Consider the following 20,215-nt stretch of genomic DNA (forward strand, 5'->3'; position numbering starts at 1 on the left):
GGAAGATTTCCACTATACAAAAGAAGTTTTCAGATATGCAGTGATTCAAAGAGCAAAGTAATACCTATTCCCTTGGACTAAACCAGAAGCTGCATCAAGATAAACTGTTAAAGTTACATGTTTGGAAACCACAACTCAACACACTATTGCCTTCCACTAAATCAGTTTATTCAATTCCAATAACCTTTTCCAGCTTAACAAATAATTTCCTATATATGACATTATATCAAATGCTTTTTGAGTTCTGGTAAATTAACTATATTTTTAATTCTTATACAATTAGTCTTGCAATAGCCTGAAATTAATTTTATTTAATTTTCTCTAATTATTCTTTCCTTCAATTTTTTTTTTTAAAAAACCTTTGTGCACCGTTCTTAGAACAGGGTTAGTACATATACCATTCACCAGTCATGAAATAGCACCTATATTTGACAGATCTATTAAAAATTGAAATGGCAAAGGAAAGATTTCCCCTAGAAACTGAATGTTAGCCTTGTAAAAAAAAATGATGGTAATATTTTCCCTATTCCTTTTAAATCATTTTTGAATCAACTCTACCAACATGAAATTTCATTTTAAGAGACAGTCTTATAATTCTTCTGAGCTTCTATCTGACTGAAATGTAGCTTATTTTTATTTATCGTATTTCATAAATTAATTTCCATCTTCTTCCCAGCTTACAAAAGAGTTGAAGAGCAACAGGAAACTAATTTTATGGGTTTCGGATCACATTGCCTGAGGAAAATGAGAACCTTGTCAATAAAAGGAAAAGTAAGTGGTTATAAGACTAGAATGAAGTATAATGGTGAAACTGAAATAGTGAATTAAAGCAGGATATTTTTCAAGAAACAATAAATAAGATTTTGAAAAAATCTCTAAAAGGAAAAGTATTTCAAAAGAATTAGGAGTTTATTAATAATAAACCAATATACATTTTTCTATCTTGAAAAATAAAAAAGACTGTCTAATAAAAATAAAAATATCTAATATCTAAAATATTAATATATCTAATATCTAAATCTAATATCTAATATCTAATATCTAAATATAAAAATATCTAAATATCTAAAAATGTCTAATAAAAATAAAAATAGACTGTCTTGATCAAATCATGGGCCTTTCTGGATACATGAGAGGAAAGTACTGGAAACAGAAGTGACAGCTTGTTAGGAAAGAATGCAAACACAGCAAATAATATAGAAACAGAAAGCATGAGGGGGGGAAAAAAAGTTCAAAAAGCCTGCAAGTGCCTTAAGAGTAGTCAAAGATTATTCCACAAACACATTAACAGGAAGGAAGGAACCATGACAAGTCTTGGTCAACTACTCCAACACAAGGGATTGCTACCGTGGATGAGGTAAAAATCCCAAAGCAGTTATTTACTGCTGGCATCACTCTTCACTGACTGATTTTAAAATATAATAAAGGGATAAAAGGATCCTATCCCCATTAATAGTATTTAAAAAGCTAAAAGACTAAATTAGTCAGCAAAGATGCAAAATCAAAATGTGAAGATATAGACACAAAAAAGGGAAACTTTTTTTTTTTTTTAGGGAAACTTCATAGCATACCTCCAATACCTGAAGGAGGATTATAGGAAAGCTGCAGCAAGACCTTTTACAAGGGGATGTAGCAATAGCATGAGGGGGTTGATTTTAAACCGAATAGAGAGTAGTTTTTGATGCAACATTAGGAAGAAATTCTTCACTGTGAGGGTGTTGAGACACTGGCCCAGGGAAGTTGTCCAGAGAAGGGTCAGAGACCACGCTGGATGGGGCTTTGAGCAGCCTGGTGTATTGGGAACTCTGCCTGATCATCCGGGGGGGGTGGAATTAGATGATCTTTAAGGTCACTTCCAACCCAAACCATTTTATGATATCTGCCTCACTAAATCTGCCCTAGGATAAGGGTGTCAAGAGCATCCATTTGCCCTGAGCTGAAAACCTCCATCTGTTGTAGAAAAACTAATAATGACAACTACATGGTTCACAAACCCTCAAAATCAAAATGAGATCAACCCACAGTATAGAAATTCTTAACAAAAGCTCACAGCTTTGAAGTGTACTGTACATCTTGAGATGTATCTTCAAAATAGAGAATGTTTCGGCATTATTCTCACTTACAGGTGAACATTAACTTTCCTTGAAGTTATTACATTTGTAATTGGAAAAGTACAGGTGAGAACTGAACTGCTGACAAATCAGTACATATAATTTTCAGATGCCGTATAAATTTTGACAGAATGCATATAGGAAAATACTGCCATGATCATTCAGGGACAATGTTAGAAAATCTTGTGTCTTACTTTAGCAAATTCATCTGTAACTCTCAAAACTGGAAATGTCATAAATCCAGTGGTATCAGATATAATCAAAAGCATTTATTTGCACAGTAGTTATAGCTGCCAATATGTTCCTTGTTTTAAAAGTGACCTTAGAAAAATTACATCCATAATCAGATAGACTGTAATTTTAAAACAAATATAATATTTGGGGGCATTAACATGTGTGAAAAAGATAGCTTTTTAAAGCTCATAATAATCTTGTTTTCAAATTAAGAATTTTTTTAAGTGTTGTCCATCCATACAACATTCATTCAAACTCTGCTCTCTTCCCTCAGTCAAAGCTACAAATAAGGGTGTTTTCCAGATGGTCTAAGCTGTTAGAAAAACAGACTTCTCTTCAGTTATGCTGAAGGATGCTCCATTATTGCAATATTTTTCTGTGTCTCACTTAGCTGCTGCACCACTATCCTAAGGAATTGTTTCATTAAATTGATAGGAACTATAGAGATAACCATGAAGATGTCTGCACTGTTAGTAAAGAGGATCACAGTAATGTTATTTTTTGTAGTTTTGCAATTTACAAATCTTCCAGTGATATTTAATTGCTAAAAATGCAAAATTTTTAGGTTTGTAAATCCAAACAAAACAACTCTCCAAATGTGCACACACAAACACAAGGCAGTTTAATCAGTAAGAATGAAAACCATACAGGTAATCAAGAATCTACTCAACCTTTCATCCTACACAAGACAACTTGTATGTATCTGGAGTGCTGCAGAAAATGTGTCACGTTTTATAACCAGAAATGGAAGTCTTAGCAAACTACAGCAATACCTGAGCAGCAATACTTGGTCAAATCCAGTTCACCTGAAATAAATAAACTGAAGCAATGCTTGTTGGATAGATTTGGCTGAAATTTACTTCTCTGTAACAGAAAGCAGAAGTTTCAAGGCTACTACAGGAGAGTTACAAAATTCCAGCACTGGTATTCCCATCTTCACTGTCTGTCTTCTGTAAGAAGAGCTGAAGTTCTGGCAGCAGTTACTTTAAAAACTCGACTGCAGCCAAGATACAAGATGTTTTTAAACAATTCCTCAGATATATTTAGGTTTGAGTTTTAGTGCTTAAGTACTCACACATGCTTTTCTAAATTATACGAGTGGCCAATTTTTTCCTGTAGTCAGCAACACTCAGTTTCAAATTCTTTTTCTTCCACCAGGCACAAAGCATTGGGATTCTTCTCTTTCACTCCTCTGTCAGTTAACTTGGTGCTGACATGTTTAAATCATCTCAGGTAGCAAAAAGAAAGTATCTGTGTTAAATTAAACCTCATTCTAATATCTTACAGTTGAAAGAACCTCTTAGCAGATAAAGTGTTTATGTTCATCTATGCCAAACAGTTTTCCAATCTCTATTTATGCAAATTAAGTCAGAAGTGATTTTATCTTCTTTCAAATTCACAAAACTGACAAGTGCTTTAAAGTCTAATAACATGTTTTATAAAATACACATACAGGTTATTTCAGTACATGTATAATATTTCTTTTCCTACCCATCCTTCTAAAGTATCATATGAACACTATTCATCACTCTTAAATACCAGAACTTAAGTTATGTCCTGCAAAATGTCAAACTCATATTCTAGTCAACTTGGTTATACTATTAATATTCAGATAAACACTACAGAAAAATGCATTGTTTCCCAATGTAATAAAACATAAAAGAAAAGCAAACATTAGCATAGTTTAAATCCTTTAAAAGCACAGAATGCCAGAATCACCTTCAAGAAAGTGACACAAAATACACACTAGGAAAATTTAAATAGTTACTTTAATAAAATTAAAACTATCTTTTTCTTTAAGCTCTGAACAATTAAAATACCACATATGTGAAACAAGAAAAAATACTTTTGTATGAACACAGGAGTAGTAAAACATGAGAATGGGTTCTTTCTATTTCCTCTTCTGTAGCAAAAGTCTAAGTTCATAAAAGAAACTCTGGATTTTTAAATTCAGAATACACTTAATTTCCATTAACACCATTAAGACTTGATGACAAGCTCAAGTACTTTCCAACCTGGAGCAGTCTTAAATGTGTATTCAGCCTTATGGATAGGCTTAGGTAGTTTACATTTTTGTATTATTTCTACTGCTCCTTACAGCTTTTGTGTGCAGATGAATTCAAAAGCAAAGAAACTTCCATATGCTGTGATTTAAGCACACAGAATCTTATTCATCAAAACAAACTAAGAGTTGTCAAGTGCCTTGCACTCCTCTTTCAAACTACTAGCAGCTATCCATTTGTGTTTCCTAGTCAGAAGTTAATCAGTATTTTGTTTGAATGAAGCCCCCAAAGTCACGGAGACTTAGAAGAGGCAGCAGCTTCTGCCTGCCCCTTTCCCAGGCCTGAGGTTTTGCCTCCCCAGACACAAAGATCTCTCTGGCTGTCACTAAGCAGAAAGAACAAACTGGGAAAATGGAAGAGACAGCTGTGGAACCTCCATTTTACCATCTGCATTACAATGCTACTCTTGCTTCGGTCAAGCTGGATTTTACAGTATTCAGATGAATTGCACCTTCAGTACTGCAGTTCCCATTTTGCATGTTTCTCTTTAAAAAGTTCACAAGTGTATTATTTATGCTTCAGTTGTCAACCTCTTATTCATGTTTACTTTCCAGTATTGAAGCAAGATGTAAGTGGTGTCTTTAATAATGTCATGATCTGTCAGCAGTAGGTGAGCTCTACAGAGAACTCTTTTTTCCTATCCATAAAAACTTGGGGAGTTGTACAGATAACATTTTTTGTCTGGAAACTATGATGAAGTATGAAAATATTTATCAGTACAGACAGGAACAGGGGAAGTAAAACTTATTTCTGGCTTACAAATAAGATTCATCTGTGACAACGCTTGCTAGGATTCTGGCTATTCCCTTCCATATTTTATGCCTGGTCAACATAAAATCCTAGGAGTCTTCTCTTCTTTGTAGACAATGGATTTAAGCTCAAGCAGTAAATATTTGTCTGTAGCTCTGTAAGGCCTTGTTTGGAAACACCACATTGACTCAACTCCTTTGCTTATACTTGCAATCACTTATCAAATGCTAGAACACAGCACTTGGCCAGACTACTGCCATAACATGGGGTGTTCCAGCAACTGGGACAACCTTCTTTAGGTTTGTATTTAAAAGGTGTGGTGCCAAGGCACATCAGCTACCCTGAAGCCTGTGCTCAGATTGCCAAAGCCTTTAAGCAGTGTGAATTGCCATGTGCTGGCTAACATCCCATTGCAAAAACTAACCCAGATAAAACAGTTCTGTACATACAAGGTGCAAAATAATCCTTGCTCTGTAAGCACAAAGCTGGCCAGCTTGGCCACCCTTTTGTATGCACCTGTGGAACAGAGCCATACAAACCTGTCTTTTCCCTGCCCCTTTCTGCCCCTTTCAGTAGCCCTGCCGAAGGCAGTTCTGGCAGCAGATTCCTACAGTTCCCTAGCTCAGAAACTGCAGTTCCCTTCAGTGGTGCCATTTCATGGGAAGGGAGAAGAAACTTCTGACTGCCTTGACACAGTTCATGCCCATGTAAGGTCCAGGCACCATGGACTCCCAGAACTCTTCAGCAGATGAGGAGAAACGTGATGCTGTGTTGACAGGATGACACAAGCCTGTGCTGGGGTTGCCAAGAGCTCTGCTGAGCTCTTACTGCTTTGATCATTTAAGGACAAGGAGTGATTTCTTTTAATTCCTTTTAATGCCATCTATTTTCAAAAAGAGGGGAAAAAGGAATAAGTGTATGCATCCATAATATATGCATTTGTAAAAGGAGGGAAAACAAACATGTATCACACAGTACACTTTGAATGAGCTCACCCCAGTTGAATATATGTTAATCCAATTGTAATACAGCAATCTGAGAAATGCAGGGGGAGATTCAAGCATGGGGTGAAACACTGGCACAGAATTCAGACTGAACTCACAAAGGTTGACTTTTCCTCCTTTTCCCTGTTCTAGTGGTGTGAATTACTTCTGGCATGAGTAAGGCTCATTTTTCACCATTACCTTTAGCAGAGTTTATTACAAAGAGTTGTAGATGCAGACAGTAGGACACTGTGTCAGCAAAACAGTCAGAGAAACAAACAAAAAATCTCCAACAAAAGAGCTGGTGAGGATTAGAAAAAGGATAACAGTCATGTAAAATGTCTTGACAAGACAGCATTTCAGTCAGGTGCCTTCTGTGCTACTTGGTCAGACAAATTATGTCAAAGGAAAGTCTAAATATGACACTTCCATTTTATATTTATATATATTTATATATATTTATAATTTTATATATATTTATATATTTTATTTATTTTAGCTGTTGACACCTTTTTATTGATTTTCCTAAACAGAGACTACTGGACATCTTTTAAGGAAAACAAACATTAAGATCCTCAGTGGAAAAATTCTTATCCTGTATATCACATAGTTGACAATAAAACCCACCCACTTGAAAAATATGAATTCTAGACAGGAAACAATGTGGAGAACAAAATCACCCCAAATAATTACATATACAGTGCAAGTAAAGGCAGGAAAGAGTAGAATAAAATTAAAAAATTATTAATTGAATGAACACTACTACACCTGCATGTCTACCCATGAAACCTATAGTGTACAACACAAACCAGCAAGCCTGTAGCAGGAATACAGCAGATCACAATGCCCTCCAGTCAGCACTGAGCTACCACTCCAACACAGGAATAAACTGGGCTTTAATCATATTTGTCAGCTTCTGAAATGTAACCAAAAACTGAGTATTTCTTGTACCCTCAGGACGTCTATCCAGTCTCTATTTCTTGAAAATCTGCTTATTAACATCAAATGCAGCTGGAATCAGTCTAGCCCACTCATCACTCCCATTGACAGTAATTGTGTCTGATTTTCTTTTTGCAGAACTGCAGATATGAAATATAACAGCCCTAAGTTGCCATCAAATAGCATCAGTTTTTAAGTATAGTCCCTAAACTCAGATTTGCCCATGCTGTAAGATTATTCAAATCCTTTTCTTTTTTAAAAAAGGTATTTCTGGATGTCCTTCTTTCTGTATCTCTCACTGATCTTGACTTGCCCCCAGTGGGGGCTCTGAACAGAAGAAAATTGCCAATAAGGATTGGAGGAAAATACAGACTTTTAACACCATGGATCCTCCATGATGAATCCAAAAGTCTCACGTAATTCAAGAACCAGACTAATATGGTAAGTTATGAGTGGATGCAATTGTGGATAAAAAGAGACTGGCACAAAATGAAAGACATATAAACAGCTGATAACAAAGATGAAAACTGACAACCTCAGGACTACTTAGAGTAAGGGGAAAAGCACTGAAGTTCTTTTAAATGCCTGAAGAGGAAATAGCAATAGGAGAATCTGTTGGAGTCAGATGAGTGACTGGGGTTTGGTCAGGGAACTCCCTTCTGCTCAGCATCATGCACACATTCTGCTCAGCACCAGGGGAAGGACAGAGAGCAAGTTGTCCACAGTGCACAGAAACAGAGAAGATGATGTAACTGTACTAACAACAGCAGTTGGCCTAGAGATAATTGCATTTCCCATAAAACATCTATGCAATAATACATCATATAGATTTCCAAAAAGGTGGTAGGTACAATTATTCTAGCAGGTCATATTTGGCCATATTTGACAGATTAAGGTCCCTACCATGTTCATCCATTTGTTCATTCATTTTACTCTGTAACACACTGAAATGTTTCCGTTAGCTAATAAAAATACTGGTCTAACCAAGTATATCTACAAAATGAAAATGCCCCAGAAAATCTTCATCTGTAACTCAACCAATTATGAAATGCTGACACTAAGCTAGCAACTTTATTTTTTTAACAAGGTCTAAGAAAACAATAAATCTAAGCCATTTTTTTACCTTCTTGGATAAAATAAAGATTTCCACAATAATTCTAGTTCCAGTACAGGAGACTTTTTTTTCCCTCCTCTTTGTGGGGAAGTAATGAAATGTACCTATCTAAACTCTTCCTGTATCTATGTTAGAAAGCAGTCTTCCTCATCATGTAAATGTGATGTAGCACTAATTAACTGGAAGAAGCAAGGCAACGTGACAAAATTTACCTTGTGTTTAAAAAACAAAGCTGTATTCAACAAAAAGAACGGCACGCAGTGTCACCCAGAAAAAAAATTAAAACAGTTAAAAATCATTGAACTGACTACCATGAAAATGAGGGAGCAGCACTACTTCTTTAGATGTTACTCACTATCTACTGCATAGTAGGTTGAAGAAATACACATTCTGCACACACAGACATACAAAATGAAAATCTGACTACAAATCAGTGTAACAGAACTTCAGGATAAAGTCATTGCAAAACTACTTAGTATTTCAATGTGTGCTTACATAAAAGGAACAACAATGTAAAAAAGGTAAATTGGTTTTCTTCTAATAACTGCAATTACTACTACTAAAAAGTAATTAGTTGATAAGAATAAACAAACAATGGTGATACTTATTGATATAGACAAGTAAAGCACTTGCTATCCTCACCTTAGGGACTCTCTTAGTGAAAACAGAATTGTTGGCAAGTCACACACACAAGTCCAGCAGGAATAGGGTCATTTGCTTTTCTCAGTCCTGAGATACAATAACAATTCCAATAAATGTCATAATGTAAAAAAGAAACCTGATTTGATAGATCAAAGACATAAAATGAGACATTTAAAAGTTACACTTACTTCATAATTGTAGAATTTTCCTGAGACATTTGTAAAATTTAAAGAATCTTCTGGCCCCTGCATCACTCAAAAAGTCAAAAGCCCTGCCATCCACCAAACATTGTGTTGCCTTTGATCCCACAAAATAGAAGTAATACCTGAGGTAGTATATTTGACACCACCATTGTAGCTGTCCAATCAGATGATAATAATAGAACAACATAGGGAGGCTTACAAACATCTGACTAAGACTGTTATTAGATCTAAATGGAAATCAAGAGTTTCACTTTCAGAGTGGAATAGAGTTTCAAAGTATGCCAAGAAAACCCTAGGCCTTTAGAAGAAGAAGCCAAAGGACAGAAGAAGAGTTCTTTTTTAACCATGAACACAGACAAAAACCAGTAACATTTCATGTGAACAGAAATCCCAAACTTACTCAGCTTTCACTTTTACACAGGACTTACAACAGGAAAATGTGAAAATGGGAAGTGTTCATAAATATATTCTCTGTTGTAAGAACTTACTCTGTTTTGCCAAGTCTACAAGCTGACACCTCAGAACAAGGAGGAGGGGAGAACAAGCACACACTTGCAGAGTTTTATTTTCATCATGATCCTGTTAAGACTCCATACTCTCTGGAGCAGCAGTAAGCACAGAATCAGGAACAGCCAGCCATGTTCTCATGAAGAAATAACCTTTGAGATATACAGCTGGGCTGGTCAACATGTAATTTCTCTAAATGCTGCCTATGAAAATCTAATGAAAGCAGTTTGAGGGTCCCTCCCCTCTGGATTCTGATGTCCAGGTCCAGAGCACAAGACAGTGCAGCTTCAGCTGGCTTTGCTATTTTCTGAAAAGAAATTTGGATATTAAGAAGATGCTGACTGATGACTGGAGATAGGTGGCACAAAAGTCATTCTTATTTTGTACATCCCTAACTTTCTACTTTCTTTTGAAATATTCCTTTCAGTTACATAATCTTTAGTACCTTGCACCTTTTTTTTTTTTTTCCTTTTTTATAAGGTATTTCATCATTTGGTATTTACTGCCTCTTACATCCTCAGAACTGACACTTTCAGGTATACATAGCAGTAATAGATGCTTTCTTGTTTTCTTCCACTTTGTGCCTCAGTCTTGAGCTCAGGGTTTACTAAGCACAGCAAGAAGTAAGGTGACCCTACTCTTCAGCTAAGACCATAGATTCCCAGGTTGTGCCAAATGAGATCCAGTTAACTTCTTCAGACTTCAATGGGATCTCTCATTTTCAGTTTCCAGTAGGATAGCAAGTGATACAATGACAGCTTGCTACACTAATGCTAACAGTTCAAAAGTTTAAAACCCCACACTTCATTACTGAAGGTCTCAAATAATCCTTAAGGACAAAGTCTGGTCAGTTATACAAAGGAAATGTATTATCCTATTACTGCAAATACTGCTGGGGTTATCTCTGAACACATTATACTAATGACCCATTGCCTATGTTCAGGACAAACACTGGAAGTACACAAAGTGTAAACTTCTGTTCACACATGCCCAAGGAGCATCACAGAATAATGCACTTACCTCATACAAACAAGTGGGATACCATGCTGATAAAGCTGCAACAATCTTGACTGTTTCCAGAAGGGCAGTACAACCCCAGCAGAAACACAAGCAGGATCCCAACTCCCAGACCTCCTACGAGACCTTTTCTGACCCTCTGGAGATAGAAATTTTTGCATGTGCGGAGTAAGTTAGTCCTGTGACAATCAGGGGACAGGAAAGGCACACAGATACTCAGCAGTGCTGCCACCCATGGACCAGAACCTTCCTCATCAGTGCATGGGGATATGTGTCAAACCCTGTGTGAACTGAAGACAATTAATTCACAAAGGATATTACTTCCCTTTAACCTATTTACAATGCTCTCATTGATGACTAGGGAAAATTCTGCTTTTTTTCAGATTTGATGTAAAAACCAACAGCATAGAAACCTCAGGTCATCAGAGATCCTCAGGAAGCTTTGTAGGACAAAGTCTTGCAGTCTTTGTGAATTACTGACTAGATTCTTTTTTAAGTTTCCCTTCCTGTTATATATTAAACACTTGCTAAGTTTAGGCTGGAAGTGGCTGTGGGGTAAGAAATCCCAGTGTATATTTTATATAACAACTTGCTAGGTAAGATCATTATTATTTCATTATATCAAGAAGTGCACATGATTTTCTTTCATAATTGTTTTACCTACCAGTGCACTTACATGAGATGTTGCTAAATGATTCAATATCTTTGACTGAATCCTCTGAAATTCTTCTCCAAAGAAAAATGCAGAACATTAAGTTCTGCCACCTTGTACCACAGGCAGTTTTCATTCTGCAGACCTTCTGCTATTGCTAACTTCTTTGTTAGCAGTGCTCTACAAAAGTCTATAAATTCTCTTCAACATGTTATAAATAATAAAGACTGTAACTTCAGAAACTTATGTTCCTTTCACACTGTAAATTTTGCTCATTTGTTTTGTTGCTTCGATGTCAGTTCAAGATATTGCAGTTGTTCCTCCACAATATCTGCCACATTGCCTCAGTGTTTCCTGGCCAGCAAGAGGCTGTTACAGATGCTCAGCCTCCCCCATCTCCATCAGTAACACAGACTGGGTTACTGGAAAAGAAGAGCTAGAAGACAGAAAGAGTCATTGCTGTCATCCTTAAACATCTCAGTGGAAATTTTAGAAGTTCTACTGCAAATGCCCTCAAGTATCCCACTGTACTGCAGTTACTTTAATTTCACATCCCTGGTACAGGGGAATATGTTGATCCCACACACCAGTTGAACTCCCTCCTGTTCAGTTCTGGGCCCACTACTAGAAGGAAGACAACAAGGTGCTGGAGTAAGTTCAGAGAGAGGCAACCAACTTGGTGAAGGGTCTGGAGAACAAGTCCCATGAGGAAAGGCTGCGGGAAGTGGGAATGTTTAGTTTGGAGGAGGCTGGGGGGATACCTTATTGCTCCCTACAACTACCTGAAAAGAGATTGTAGAGAGGTGGGTGCTGGCCTCTTCTCTCAAGTAAATGATGATAGAATTAAAGCAAATGGCCTGAATTTGCACCAGGAAATGTTTAGACTAGGTATTAGGAAGAATTTCTTTACTGAGAAAGTAGTTAAGTGTTGGAACAGGCTGACCAGAGGGGTGGTGGAATGCCCATCCTGGGAAGTATTTCAAAACTGTGTAGATGCCACACTTCAGGACATGCTCTAGTGGGTATGGTGATACAGATAGGATAAGTATATTTTATTATTTGGGGGGATGGATGTTGATGGTTGGATGGGGTGATCTTAGATGTCTTTTCTAACTATGACAAATCTGTGATTCTGTGATTCTGAACCCTCTGAGCAACCATCCTAGTCCATGTTGTCCTACCAGGACAAAGGAAAGCCAAAGCCATGCAGTGGGTATGGTGCAGGCAGATCCATGAGCACACCAATTCATCTCTCTACTCAGAGCTAAGAGAAACTGAAGAGTTCTCAGAGCACAGACTCCCCCACTCAATAAGTACCACTTGTATATACACATTTATATCAATTTCTAAAAAGTCTCCTCTCCCACATGTGCCCAGAATAAAACTTCCATAACCTTTAAATTACCATTTGAGACTCTTTTTCTACCTTTTACATTTGGTCATAGTAGATTTATTGCAGTTAACTATAAATTAATAAATACAGCAAGAAAAAAATTAAATATATCTTCAACTCATGTATAATCCAACAGACTTAGAAAGTACAGATAATAAACTAGAAATTTCTAGTATATGTGATATTTTATTAAATAAAAAAAACAAAACTTGAAAACTGAAACTAATTTTAAGTTAGCTTAAGGAAATAATGCATAAAAACAAAGATTAGCATAGTGGAACTAAATTAATATAGCAAATCACTTACTGCATTGCAAAACAGAAGGCAGGTTTTTTTATAGACTTCAATCATGAAAAACTGTTGTTTAGGAACAATTCCCAAAGAAGGTCACTACGTTTTCTGAAAGAATTACCAAACAAAATAAAATAATCAATATAATGGTTCTCAACCTATATAAATCACTAAACATGGATAGAAACTCACAGAATGTAACTGTAAACGTTACAAACTGCAAATGCTTAGGACAAAATACCTACAATCCACTCTTTTAACAAATATCAGGATCTTTCATGGCACTAAGCTTGAGGGCCAACACACATCTGTCTCAAGATCAGCTGCTTCATGTGTGACAGATGCAGGAGCCCACTTCTATTTGATCAGAGGCCGTCCCCAACACAAGGCCTCACTCACAAGTTTGAGCTTCTGCTACGTGTGACTCGCCACGTGCATGGGCAAACAGGGAGGGGAGGGCACCTTCATCCATGATGATTGGCAGAGAAATGGCAATGGGGACATTTGCAGCACGAGTCTTGGTGGCCCAGACCTTCCACACTCGGCGCTGACGCCATCTCCGCACAAGCTGCACCTCAGTTAAAAGTATTTCTTGGATTCACACTGGTGTTACCACTGTTACATTCTCCTGCAACGTGCCAAGTGCTGCAGGGCATTTAATTGACACGACCCACGATTTAAAACACTGCTGTTGGAAGAACCACTCTCCTGCTGCCAAGAGCCCAGATGCTGGAACGCTGACAGCTGGACTGCGCGCTCCGCATCCGCTTGCAACGAGCTTCAAGAGCCTTACAAAAAGCACCTGGTACTGGATTATTATCACTTGGCAGGCCTAAGATTTGTACAGAGAGTAGGACTAACAAAATTTAGAAGTCTGACCTGGCTACCTATTCTAAAACAGGGGAGAAAAATCATGTTCAGAAAGCCGAAAGGTGTACATCTTACAGAAGAGAAAGAAAACATAAATTTCTCCTCAAAGATGAGGAAATCTCCCCCTTTTGAAAGGCTTCCAAGTGATCATTGTCATTCCTAAATTCAGTCAATATGCATGACACGAGAAACCCAGAGTGGGCAAAGCATTCTCCTATAGATCCTTGTAGGATATGCAAAGGGAGCTAAAAGCATTATTTTCTGAAGTTTGGTAATACTGGTTATGTCCTTTTATCCAAGATTTCAGGAATTAAATTCAGTCACCAAGAATAAGAGATGCAAGCATGATCTTCTTTTTCCTGTACACAAGAGGAAGTAGAGCCATTATTTTTAGGAAGCAGAGCCATTATTTTTAATCCATATGAAAGTGTTCTATTAATTAAGCTATAAAAAGAAATTTCCATACTAAAGCTTCTACCTTTTTGCTATCAACAAAACCACTGCAGTGGATTTTCAGAGAAGGCAGCATCTCAGCAAAGATGCCAGCAATCTGAAAAACAGCTGCCACATTGCACAGTACTCCCTGAAGAGATGATGTCTAATGAAGAGTCTGGAAGATAATTTTACAGGTCATTTCAAGCAAGATAGTTGAGGCTGGAGATAAAAATCATGTTATGCTAATAGCAGAATTTCTTATATTGCACACAGGAAATTCTTACATTGACTAAAAAAAAAAAAAAAAAAAGGAAAGGTTTTAACATTTGTATTGGCTTTGGTACTGTCAAGAAACACTTGATCTGAGAAGCACAAAAGCTGAGGAATAATCTATGCCTCAGGGCAGTTATGCACACATCAGAACCCTCTCTTCCCCTGTTTTCATCTGATTATTTGTATGCCTCATTTACTTTACAACTGACATCTTAATGCATAATTATCCTTCTTCGGGTGTATGAGAAAATACATTTTTCATGATTCAAAATATTTCAAAGTATAAATATGCAACCTAACCAGATACCTGACTGAATTAGCGTATTCTCACTTAGCACATTACTTATTTGTTCTTCAAAAACATTTTTTTTCGATAAAAGTACTATCACTTTCACATCAGCACTCAGGGTTGAAGTTGGACCTGAAAATGCACTTTCTGTCCTATTTTAAACTACAAAATAGGGTTCTTTACTAATGAAATACTTAAATAACAGGGGAAAATACAGCATCCAACATTCCACATCAGGAAGCAATCTCCTGATATGTATGTCAAAATGTATTTTTTTATACATTAAAGGCAAGACTCAGTGATCAAATGGAAGAGGACTATTAGAAAGAGTTTACTTGGACATAGTTTCTAATATACAATGGAAGTATAAAAAAGTAGCATTGCCTTTTAGAAACCATTTAATTACAAATTCTGCAGGTAGCCTGAAGTGTGTTTTCCTACACAAAAGGTTCTGAACCTACAAAAGGTTCTGAAATCAAAAGAAAAGTATGATTTTTCAGCACAAAATCCCATTAGAATTACATTTTGCACCACAGCATAAATAAAGGTAGCCCACTTGCTGTCAAAAGATTGTATGACCCTGTTTGGTGTGGCTGAGCCCCAGGTATCTTGCTGAAGTCTTACTTGCAATAAAGATCCCAGCTTGCTGGGATACAGTAAAGCTGCTCCCCAGAAAGAAGGGTACTGAATTCATACTCATTCTGCAGGGTATACATTGGTAAATACAAGTACTGAAATTCAAAGAAAGTCTCAAATACAGAGTAAGTCTTTCAGGTCTCTCAATACTCATAGTTAGCACTGACATATCAGTATTTCAAATATTTTTTCCAGTTTACAGGTATCTAATATTTAAGCACACTGTATTGTCTCAGCCTCAATGTAACAGAATAACCCAATAATTGTAGCTGAACTCTGACACAGCACCAAGCCAGCTGGGTTGACTGCTCATAATTATTCTGATTTTTAAGGTGACCATGCCCTTTTACAATTAATGAATCACCTGAAAAATCATTGGGAAAAGAAAAAACTATCTGCTGCTGTGAAGCGACTGTATAAGGGGTAAGTACTGAACTAAAGTAGTAGTTGGATAGATTAGGACTTTAGCTTCAAATATGAGAAATAGTTCTCTTAAAATCGGTTGCTTTTTTTTAAATTATACAGTCACTACACCACTCAAAGGCAGTCACAAAACAAGTCATGAAAAATGTGATCTAAGAACAGATGCAATTATGTCAGGATTAGCAGTAAATTACTACTTGATAAAAACTATTCCTTGGTATCAAACTACTTTGCAAGCAAAGGTCACATGCAATATTACACCATTAAGTGTGTCACTCTCAGAACTGTGTAAAAGGAGGTACACTTTGGGGTTTTTTGGACATCAGCTGTACTCTGTATTACTGTTCTTTCTGCATTAATCACCAATACAAAAGATGTTCCTGGGGCACTTTGTACATGCAAATAATGCCCATCATCTTCCAGCTAGCATGGAAAAAAAAAATAATAAAAAGCCCTTAGCAATTGCTTCTACCAAGAAATATTCTAAGTGAAATATAAGTAGCTTTAGTTAAAACATTTTAAAATATCAACTGATGTAATCTGAAAGGTTATTTTTTTGTGTTCACACTTAAGCACAGAGGGATGTTGAGGGACAGATCCACAGACCCCATGGTTTAGACTTATCACCAAATGGTCACCGAAGATGCACACAAGGACTTGAAAGTATGACACCTGACAACACAAGCAGCTCTCTGAGCTGTCCCATTTCTGCAGAAGCAGTTAAAGAACAAAAACTGACAAATCATGTATGGAGAGACTTGATAAGACACGCACACTGAGTTTTAGTAAATTCAAAGCACATGATATACTGATTTTACATAATTTATCTGCAATACACAGATAAGGTAAGGGTTATACACACCCTTCATCAGCAGAACCCTTAGGATCTCGGGACACTCTACAGATACAAGGTAAGATTCCTGTAATGCTCTCTACCATAATAACATCAGGAAATACTGGTCATTTGAGGATCATTAAATAGAAGGGGAAAAAGTGTTCTTACTGCGTGTAGATCACAAAGATTAGACACAGTACTTCGTGGACACAGGCCATATGATTATGATTGTGTTCACGGCCATATGATGGCCACTATAAAAACTAGTGACTTCTAGCTCAAAAGGCAGATCTGCAAAATGCACCTAAAACATGATGTGAGTGGAATTTAGGCTGGAAAATTCAAAACCTCTTCTTAGTAATCACTATACTCTGGAGGAGCTATACCCACTGTGTTCATCCCTGACAGCCAAGGTAGCCCTTGCAGCAGTTGTGTGTACACATTGACTACAGATGCCTCTGAAGTGGCTCCTTTACACACCCAGAGAAGTCCCAAAGGACACCTTCCCCATGCCTAACATGATGTGCATCTAAAAAAACAAATACTGTTCACTAAAACACCCCTGTTAGCAGCAGGGATCTTCCCAATCCTAAGAAGGGGCACATTCCTCAAATTTATACCTGCCACACATAACAGGTAGCTTTTGTCTATTCTGTTAAAGACTGACATCTTCCATCAGGAAGAAACTCCAGGGTGCTGGACCTACCAGTATGATAGAATCAGTCACCTAAGGCTTTGATATAAAACAGTTGGAGATAAATTCCTGCACTTAGTGCCATCCTAGGTGTACAAAGTAACTTGATGTAGGCTTTCCTTATTGCCACTGTGAGATGATGAGGCAATCCCCAAAGCTGCTAGCACAGGCTTATGCTGCTGAAGTGAAAATATCAGCACCCCACTGACATTGAAGAGTTTAAGAGATGTTTTGAATTACATATGCAAGATATATCCACTCAAAGCTGCACAACCATTTTGAATGAGTACAATAGCAAAGGAACTTCAGAATTGCCATGTTAGTGCACAGCTGAACTGAACATGACAAGTTTTTTTCTTTGGAAATCAGTCACTAGATGCATTCATATATTCTGAGATGGACTTTAAGTCCAAAGTGCCATAATGTATGCTCTTACAGCTGCATTAGCTTACTGAATTAGTGCTACTACAAGAGTTAGGAATAGCAAACCAGCAGTGAGTTCTGAAAACTCTAGTTGCTCTTAACTCTGCTTAAAAATACACAAACACTCGGAGTGTTGCCAGTTTCCTTGCTATTACTGCTTTCCTATATCCAGGATGTTCAGAAGTGGCTGCTGAGACCCTTATGGATATAATAGCAAAAACTATTGTTTAAAGTCCAGCTGACAACTGGACTTTACCAGTTAAGCAATAAAACACAATTTGTACTAAAGAAAGTACACATCTTCTGGCGATAACCTGAGATTTTAGGATTCATCTTGCACTGCTTAATACCTGTTTTCTTCCTCTGTGGGATAGCTTCTCTTCAGAAGCATTAACAAGTGGTAATTATAGAAGTCATGCTGAGCACACATAATCAGAGGGACACTGTCAACAGGGAATGTCAATTGACGTGGATGGTAAGAATTGCAGCTCCCAGAACCTTTACAGTTTATGTTTCATTTAGTTTTTATAGCATATGTTCTTACACCCCACTTTAAATTACTTTAAATTACTATCTGACAAAACATAGGAAATGAATTACACGAAGCTATGTGTCTTTGACAAAATACGATAATGAAAGGATTATGGTTTTATGAACACGCCTGTAATGTGCACCATCTCTGTGGCAGCAATTGATTGTAGAAGTTAAAATCTCTGTAACTATATGAAAACCATGACATCTCCAGTTTTAGCTAAACCCGGAGTCCCTCGCACCGCTCTGCACAGCACCCTCTGGTAACCGAACCTTCCCCTCCGCCGCGGGGCAGGTGCCACGCTCTGTGCCGAGGAACCGGACACACGGGCATGGGGATGCTCCGCACCGCCAGCACCTGTCCCGCCGCCTCCGCTCCCCATCCAGAGGCAGTCAGCCCTCTGCACGGCACCCCAGCCCGCTCCGCGCCAGCGCAGGGGGGGCAGACAGAGAGGAAGGACCCGCGGGCCCTGTGGGCGAGACTCACACGGGGTAGAAGGCATAGGGCGGCAGGGCGCTCTCCTCGCACGGCTCCGCATCCAGCAGCAGGTAGTCCTGGCTGTCGTTCCGCCGGGCTCCGGGCGCCGGGGAGCTGCTCTTCCGAGGGGCGTAGGGCTGCGCCTGGTTCATGTTGTCCCGCGGCGGAGGCTCCCGGGCACCCAGCGGCTCCCTCCCTCCCGCCCTCAGGCTGCCGCGGAAGCAGCGCGGCACAGCGGTCGGTCTCCTGACAGCGCGGGGGGAGTAGCGAGGCTCCCGCCGCCCCGCCGACCCCGGCCGCGGGTACCGTGTCAGCCGCTGCCGCCCGCCGCGCCGGAGGCGATCGCAGCTCGGCACGAAGGCTGTAAAGTTTGCGGTGTCTCAGATGGCGCGGCCGTCCCCGGCCGGAGGGTGGGGGCGGGAGGTGGGAGGGCGGCCGGTTCCGCGGGATGCAGGGCGGCCCTCGCCGTCCCACCGCCCCCCTGCGTCCCCTGTCCGGTCCCGCCGGCTCCGAGCCGCTCCCGCCCCGCCCCGGTTCCCGCCTTAGCGGAGCTGCCGTCAGCGGTCGCCCCGGGGACGCGCCCGTCGCGGTGTCATCGTCTCACCTGCGCTGGCGCGCTGCATCCTGCTGAGCAGCTGTGTACGTACATGAGCTGCAAACATACCCAAAAAGAGCGCAATGTTCTAAAGACACCCTCTGCAGGGACGATGCTCACTTTCGTCTACTTCGTATAAAACGCCCTCTGGAAAAAATCATGCAAAACTCTTCCCCCCGGAGCCTGGCAGGACTTGAGCGGCTGGCTGGCTGCTGACTGCCGCTGTCCAAGGAGCAGGAGCTGGGCTTAGGGCTCTGTTTTAGCTCGGAAATACATGGGAGCTGTGCTTGTGTCCTTTGACAAACGATGTTCCTCTGCTTCACAGCAGAGCTTGTTTTCATCAACTTTAACAATCTCAAAGTAAAAGCAGGGGCAAAATGTCACCTCTCTTAGAAGGAAAAAAACCAAACAAACAAAAAGACCCAACACAATAGTTTCACAGTAAAAGCACTTTAGCAAAATTTATCTCAAGAGCTCTTTGATGACATTCTTATTTTACTTATGTAGACTGTAATAGGTTAACTATATGAAAATAATTATGAACTTTTTTAGGATAAAATGTAAGGCACTGAAGAAATAATATGATCTCCAGGCATCCTTTCACATTCAACATAATAAGTTTACTATTTCATAAGGGAATATTCATAACTGAATGTTGTAAATGTATGGCCGAAATGAGTTCATCTAAATAACATCTCCCCGTCATTCCCCGTCACGTTCACATATTTAAAGTACTACCAGGGTTTGTATTTGAATAGTGTAAAGCCCTTTACTCTCTGGGCATGGACACCTTACCCTAATTTGGTGATGTGCTGAGAACCCCAGCACAGTTCT

The 20,215-nt window shown here is 38.8% G+C and overlaps 1 protein-coding gene across 1 annotated transcript in view; it reads right to left on the bottom strand.

The window, feature by feature from the left end:
• The window catches only part of TRPC6 (transient receptor potential cation channel subfamily C member 6), a 78,211-nt gene extending 58,706 nt beyond the window's left edge, over positions 1-19,505 (bottom strand). The window contains exon 1 of the mRNA XM_071734347.1: positions 18,796-19,505. Coding sequence (XP_071590448.1) covers positions 18,796-18,938 — 143 coding nt within the window. The 5' untranslated portion in view covers positions 18,939-19,505. The remainder of the gene's footprint in view (positions 1-18,795) is intronic.
• Between the last annotated feature and the right edge of the window lie 710 nt (positions 19,506-20,215).

The sequence above is a fragment of the Heliangelus exortis genome, chromosome 1 (assembly GCF_036169615.1).
Source record: "Heliangelus exortis chromosome 1, bHelExo1.hap1, whole genome shotgun sequence".
Lineage (NCBI taxonomy): Eukaryota > Metazoa > Chordata > Aves > Apodiformes > Trochilidae > Heliangelus > Heliangelus exortis.